At 55.6% G+C, this 6,966-nt stretch overlaps 2 protein-coding genes across 4 annotated transcripts in view; both read left to right on the plus strand.

The window, feature by feature from the left end:
• TEKT2 (tektin 2) overlaps nucleotides 1-6,337 on the plus strand; it is a 6,429-nt gene extending 92 nt beyond the window's left edge. The window contains exons 1-10 of one of the 3 annotated variants that reach the window (XM_042015548.1): nucleotides 95-136; nucleotides 1,228-1,399; nucleotides 1,783-1,908; nucleotides 2,552-2,757; nucleotides 3,239-3,382; nucleotides 3,878-3,992; nucleotides 4,319-4,426; nucleotides 4,805-4,948; nucleotides 5,153-5,232; nucleotides 5,912-6,337. In XM_042015548.1, the coding sequence (XP_041871482.1) occupies nucleotides 1,244-1,399; nucleotides 1,783-1,908; nucleotides 2,552-2,757; nucleotides 3,239-3,382; nucleotides 3,878-3,992; nucleotides 4,319-4,426; nucleotides 4,805-4,948; nucleotides 5,153-5,232; nucleotides 5,912-6,113 (1,281 nt within the window). In that variant the 5' untranslated portion in view covers nucleotides 95-136; nucleotides 1,228-1,243 and the 3' untranslated portion in view covers nucleotides 6,114-6,337. The other 2 variants (XM_042015549.1, XM_042015550.1) reach the window with 2 other exon arrangements.
• A 108-nt stretch (nucleotides 6,338-6,445) lies between these two features.
• The window catches only part of ADPRS (ADP-ribosylserine hydrolase), a 5,875-nt gene continuing 5,354 nt past the window's right edge, over nucleotides 6,446-6,966 (plus strand). Inside the window, exon 1 of the mRNA XM_042015553.1 lies at nucleotides 6,446-6,696. Coding sequence (XP_041871487.1) covers nucleotides 6,468-6,696 — 229 coding nt within the window. The 5' untranslated portion in view covers nucleotides 6,446-6,467. The remainder of the gene's footprint in view (nucleotides 6,697-6,966) is intronic.

The raw sequence follows: 6,966 nt of genomic DNA on the forward strand, positions 1-6,966 counted from the left end.
GGGAACGGTGAGGGGAGAGGGGGGAACCGGCCGGGAACGGTGAGGGGAGAGGGGGGAACCGGCCGGGAACGGTGAGGGGACAGCGAGGACCGGCCGGGAACGGTGAGGGGACGGCGGGGGAAACCGGCCGGGAACGGTGAGGGGAGAGGGAGGAAACCGGCCGGGAACGCTGAGGGGAGAGAGCGGGGATGGGCACTGAATGGTGAAGGGAGAGCCGAGGTCGGCCGGGAACGGTGAGGGGAAGGGGAGGGGGGGCGGAGGAATCGACAGGAAAAGGTGAGGGGAGAGCGGAGGTCGGCTGGGAACGGTGAGGGGAGAGGGGGGGGAAATCTGCTGGTAACGGTGAGGGGAGAGAGCGGCCCCGGCCTGGCCCGGCCCTGAGGCGGGACGGGAGCACGGTCGGTCCGGAGGAGCTGAGTGCCCTCACACCACCCGGGGTGAGGTCCCTTCCGAGCTAGCGGCTGAGCCCTTTCCCTCTTTCTCCCCTTTCCCTCTTTCCCCTCCACCTGTGGTCGGGCCCCTGTGCCCCGCGGCCCTTTGTGCCCTCGCTCCGGGTTTCCTTTCCTTCAGAAATTCCTGGGCTGCACATGCCGTCAGCCCTTGGTGTCAGTGGCTGTGCTCGAGGAGCCCCGGCTCAGTGCCCTGTGCCCGCGGGAGCTGGGACAGCCATGGCATATCCCACTGCCAAGGGGGTCCGTCCCAGGACTGCCCCTGACCGTGGGTTTGGGAAGCTGCAGCCCCCTCGGGAGCTCCTCGGACCTTCTGGAGTGGGGTCTGCAGTTTCTGCCTGTTGTGTGGGATGTGCTGGGTAAAAAAGAAGCCTAAAAACTGCTGTTCCTGCAAAGCCTTGGAGTCTCCTGGGATCACAGCCCTGGGCTGAGCCTTCAGCGGTAGCACAACAGAATCAGTCACATCCTCAGCCGTTTTGTCCAAGCTCAGTAAATACCATATGGGAGCTGGTGCTGTGAGCAGCTCCTTGTCCCTGCAAACAGCTCCGTTCCTAGGGAGGGACAGGTGGACAGGGTTTTCCCCCTGGCCCAGGGCAGAGGATGGCTCCCATCACCTGCCCTTGTGCTTCCCCATTTTAAAGACGTGTCTGCATTAGGCCAGGTGCCGAGTTGCAGCTTGGTGCTGCTTTTCTCCTGAAGAGCTCAGTAGTTTTTGGCTGCAGCTCCATTCCGGGTGTATTTCCATGAATAAACACATAAATCTTCCGCTCCCTTTCAGTCACCTGTTCGGCAAGATGGCCTTGCTGAGTGTAAAGCCGGGCCAGCGCTTCACCATGCCGGACTGGCAGAACAACTCCCTCCTCATCTCGGCCGACGCTGAACAGCAGCGTTATAATTCCCATCATATCCGGCAGGAAGGACGAGCTCTCCGCAACGAAACTGGCAACCAGGTGGGCCCTCTGGCAGGGGGGCTGCTGCCGGTTTGTCAGGATATTGGGCTGAGGAGCTGGGGAGGGTGTCTAGATTTGGGTGTATGGATGAGGGAATAAAGGGCTTTACCTGTACAGAACATGCTAAATATGGACATTTACTCCCTGTAAGACCACCTGCAATGATGTATCTGTACTGTCACGAAATCCCCGTGTGTTTCTCACATTCATTGCCACTCGTGTTGTTCTCTGTGCTCTCCATTTGTGTAAATGACTGTGAGACCAAATGGCAACATGTTGTATTCCTGTGAGAGGCTCAGTCAGTCCTGAAAACAGGGAAAGGCTTCAGCAAGATTCACAACTACAATTTTAAAAAGAGTAATGGCATTTCTCTCTAATTCCAGGCAAGATGGGATGAGCACAACACCCGAACCTGCCTCAGCGATCGTATCACCAGCGTGGACAGATGGAGAGAGGCCCTGGCCAGATGCCTCACAGACACAGATTTGGAAATTGATGCCTTAACCAAAGTATGTTGGGAAGGCAGATGGCTGGAAGTGAACTTGCACTCTCAACATGGGATGTGAAATAATTGAGGCTTGTCTTGTGCAATGGGCAAGCCCATCTGGAGTTCAAGGGGGGCTTCTCACTAGATATATTTTTATATATTATATGTATATTTTATACTGAGATCCATACTTGATGGAATGACTTCTGGAAAACAAACCACTGTGTTCTTGGCTGAGCCAAGCTATGTCATGCAGCTGTGTATTGCATGCTCCTGTTTGGATTTCTGGGTGGATTTTGTTGTTTGGACTTTTTATAAAGCTCTGAAGGATAATAAGAAATATGTTAACACCATCCTTCAAAAATGTTTGGGTTTAAATACAGAGTAGCAGTAGGAGATCTCTGATACTGTGAGCTCTAAACCCAGAGGCTGCTGCTGCTTCTGGAGTTGTTAATGCCCAGCAAGGTGTGATTCCCAATGCAAATGGCAGGTGTAGAGGACTAAGGTGTTTGGCTCTGGCAATTTTTATTCCAGACTTAATAAAAGGTTTCAGAACTGCAAAGACAGTGTGAGTCCCTCTTAATGATGGTATGGGTGGGTTCCCCTTCCTTTCTCTCTCCCATCCCTAAAAGATCCCCTCCACACTGGTTGACTGCTTCTTTCAGGTGAAGGAGGCAGCAGAAAATGCCCTCCAGGCAAAGAACTTGTGTTTGGATGTTGCCATTGAGTGCCTGACGTTCCGTGAGAGCCGTCGTAACATCGACGTGGTGAGGGATCCTGTGGAAGAGGAGCTACTCAGAGAGGTGAAGGTGATTGAGAAAACCAAGAAAGAGCTGCAGCAGCGAGTGGACGAAGCCTTCAAACAGCTCTGGTGAGGAGTGACAGCTTTTGGCCAGTGACTCTGCTCTCCTTGCTTGGCCCCAGATACTTAATGTGCTTCTAATGCCATGCTGAGATGGGCAGGCAGGCAGGGAACCACACAGGAACCTTGGATGATTTTCATGGTCTGGGGTTTTGCAGGGGAGGGTGTGTCAAGGGAGACTTCACAAGCACCCTTTGGAAATTTTGTCCCAGATCTCTTGTGCCACCTGCCTTGGTTTAGGAATCAGTGGCCACGAGGTGCTAAAGCTCCCAGGCCCTGATACTCTGTGGGAATCTGTCGCAGCTCCGTTCTCCAGGGTGACACCAGCCAGGCAGGCAGTGCTGGGCAGGTCGGGCCCAGTTCCCAGGGAGGGTGGGAGCTCATCATTCATTTCACAAAGATGACTGACATGGCGATGAAGGCTTTGGGAATTGGGAGCTGCCCCTGCCCTGGGCCTGCTCCCTACTGACTCCAGCGTGGCTCTCCACAGCCTCTTAAAGGAAGCTCGTCAGCAGCTGAACTGTGACCACCGGCACAAGGTGGAAACATTGGAACTTGATCGGCAGTGCATGTCCTTCAACGTCACCTCTGGCAACATCTCCTTCAAGGTCAAGCCAACACGGATCCCAGATGGGTAAGGAAACAATCTGTCCCTGTGTGGCCAAAGCTGCAGCGAGCCCTGGGATGCTTTTTCCTTCTATGCTCTGTCCAGGCTTGATGGGTACGGTTTTGGAGAGAGCTCAGAACATAAGTTGGCTGTGGCATGGGGAAGCCACAGACTTTTGGGAGATAGCTAAATTGTCACCCCAAACCCAGCGGGGTCCAGGTGCCCTGCCTCCCTCTCACCTGGCTGTAGGTGACACTCAGCAGTGTGGTGTCACCTCTGGCACAGTTGAGGGGGACCTGCTGCACATTTTCACTTGCCTGGCACTCCCTTCCATGGTTTGGATGTGTCCCTGGGTGGAGCAGGTGTTGGGCCCAGTGGAGCTCAGTCTCTGAGGAGATCAGGCAAGATGTGACCTCCAGCTTTCCAGAATCATTTTGTGCTGCCATCCTGGCCCGCAGCAGGTGGTTCCTTTAAAATGTCTTGCAAACACTCAATTTATTTTCATAACTGATTTGTTCACAGAACAACTGCACTTCGTGAGTGGGAACTGAACAGCCAGTGCAACAAGGACCGTGCTGAGGCAGAAATGAGAGCCTCAGTTGATCTCCGAGGAGCAATCACACTTAGCATTGCCCAGGTAAACTGCTCCCTTGGCCAGGAATCTGTGGTGTCATTCTGGATCTGGTGTGGGAGTGTGGCAGGCACGTCTCTGGGTCTGTCTGGGGGCAGCTGCCCTCCTGGTTTAAGCAGGAGCTTGGTTATGCTGCAGAGCTTGCAGCAGACTCAGCAGGCTGGAGGACACATCCCTGTCCATCGATCCCTGCCTTTTGGGTACGGGGAGAGTGTGACCTGCACACATGTGGCAGCAGCCAAACCTGGCTGGTTTTGCTCCTGGGCTTGTCCCCACCTTCCAGGACACAGACACCTTGTAGCCATGTGTGACTGGAGCTGTTCTCTCCTCAGACAAACAATGAGCTGGATGCTCAGCGTATAGCTACAGAGTTTGCGCTGAGGAAGAGGATTAAAGACATGGAAGGGGCCCTTAGTGAGCTGAGATGGCAGGAGCAGAACGTAAGTGTTGTTTCTTTGGTCATCGACTACAACCTTGGCTGGGAATGGAATCCCAAAGGCTGTTGGTTACATGGAAAGCAACTCAGCCTGAGCAAAGTTTCCACATGTTTGCTGTTCAGTGGCTCACGTGATCCCAACAGTATCCCACCTCTCACAAGTGTTTCTCTGGCGCTGCTTGGTAGCACTGCCAGGTTTGGGCCTTTTTATTTCACCTCTTGTCTCAGCAGCACCATCCTCGTCCTTGTGGAAGCAGAGGATTCAGTCTTCAGAAGCCCTTGAGTAAAATCTATCCCCAGCACAGCAAAATTCCCAGAGACATGGGGGCTGTTTCCCTGTCGGCGTCCCTGGCTGTTGCTTATGATACATGTCTGTCCTTAGACCTTGGAAGAAATTGCTGAAATGGAGGAGGAGATCCGACAGTTGGAGGAAGATCTCCGGAAGAGAACGCTGGATCTGAAAGTGGCTCACACCCGCCTGGAGACCCGCACGTACCGGCCCCACGTTGAGCTCTGCCGGGATCAGGTACCTCACCTGGCATGGTCCCTGCAGGGAACTGACCGGGAAGGGGGCTCTGAAAAACATGGATGAATTTTGGAGCAGCTGAGCAATGGATCCTACAGTGACATATCAAAGCAAGGAAATAATGTCACAGCTGGGGGAGAGGGAAACGATGGAACTGTGGCCTTTGTCAAAGCCCTGTCAAGTGCTGTCCCCTCCTCCCTGCAGGCTCAGTATGGACTGACAGACGAGGTCCAGCAGCTGGAGGGGACAATCCGTGCGCTCCAGCAGAAGCGGACAGAGTCGCAGTGAGTGTCCTGCCCTCCAGGAACAGCAGTGCCCAGCGCTGCCCTGAGGGGATGTGGCTCTGGGTGCTCTGGGCACACCTCCAGCACCTGCCTTTTGGTGCTTGTGGTTCTTGGGCTCGCAAGGGACAGCACTGTTTGGGCTTGGTGGGTGCGGGGTGCAGGCACAAGGGGTCTGTGCTGAGAGGGGAATGGGACTCCCACGGCCCCTGCTTGACTCTGACCTCGTCCAGGCTCTGACTGTTCCAAAAGGGACAAAAAGGAGAGTGACAAGGAAGGAACAGAAATGCTGCTGTGGCCTGGCAGCTCCCTGGGTGCACATCTCTGCTGCCCTCCCAGAGCAGTGTGTGGGCTCGCTATTCACTGCCCCAAACAATGAGTATCTGATGAGTTTGCTCTTTGTACAGGGCCAAATGCTGCCAGAAAGTGGGAAGCTGGGTGTTTCCTGTCCAGTTTAGAATCATGGAATATCTTGAGTTGGGAGAGACACACAAGAATCACTGAGACCAACTCTTGGCCCTGCACAGGACACCCCAACAATCCCACCCTGTGCTTGAGAGAGGTTTCCAAATGTTCCTTGAGCTCTGGCAGGGTTAGGGCTGCGACCGCTCCCTGGGGAGCCTGTTCCTGGGAAGCAATGCAGCATTTGATCCCAACTCCTGTCCCTTCTGCTCATTCCCAGGGATGCTTTGGACGCTCTTTACCGACAACTTCACCGCATTCAGACCGATATTGGCTACAAAACCAATTCTCTGCAGCTGGACAACAAGTGCATGGACACCCGGAGAAAACTCGTGATCCCTGTGGAGAAGTTTGAGCCAGAAGTTGACGCTGTCAACCGCACCAGGAACCTGCCGAGGAACAGTCAGCTGGAGCTGGCTTAGCGCGCCGGGAATTGTGCAAGCGTGGGGGGAAAACTCCCGGTGATTCAGTTCTGTAGCGAGGAAAAGCGACATCTGCGTCGTGTTTGGGGAGAATGGAATCCTCCTCCTAGTTTGTTTTATAACTGTCTGGCCCTTGGATGATGTTTATAGCCTCCCGCACTCCGAGGAGATTTATAAACAATAAAGGGCCTGTCCCCAGTTGTCATCCGCGGTGATTAAATCCATCTGGATTCCAGGAGGGATTAAGGGAACAGGCGGGTGTGCTGTAGGCACCTCGGTCCTCCGGGCCGCCAGGGGGCAGTGTGCACACTGCCCCCTGGCGGCCCGGAGGAAGAAGGCGCCGCGCGCGGCAAGATGGCGGCGGCGGGTCCGGCCTCAGGCTCCGGGCGGGTGCCGGCTCGTCCCCGGCCCGGCCTCACTCGGTTCCGGGGCTGCTTGGCCGGGGCGTTGTTGGGGGATTGTCTGGGAGCTGTTTTCGAAGGCAGGAGCGTCGTGAAGCTGCCGGAGCTGCTGAGTTTCCTCAAAGGGCTGGAACCTGCGCCGCCTGAGGAGGGAGGGGAGGCGGCGGGGAGCGCACGTGGAGGTGCGTGAGGGAGAGCGGGGAGGGGGGCGGGGGACATCCCCCGGTTCCCCCTTCACACACCCCGCTGTGCACGGCACTCGGCACCCCAGAGATTCGGGTTAGACCCCAGCATCCCCAGGGCTGACCTTTGGGGTGCGTGTGTCCCCTCCTCCCTCAGCACCTCCAGGACTGGGCTTTGGGGTTTGCGTGTGTCCCTCCCTCCTCAGCACCTCCAGGACTCGGTTTTGGGGTGTGCCCAATCTGCAGAATCCCCAACCTCACTTCCCCCCC

This window comes from Corvus kubaryi, unplaced genomic scaffold (assembly GCF_017639235.1).
Source record: "Corvus kubaryi isolate FWS band 111438036 unplaced genomic scaffold, C.kubaryi_AGA036_p1.0 split3-37304, whole genome shotgun sequence".
In the NCBI taxonomy this organism is placed as follows: domain Eukaryota; kingdom Metazoa; phylum Chordata; class Aves; order Passeriformes; family Corvidae; genus Corvus; species Corvus kubaryi.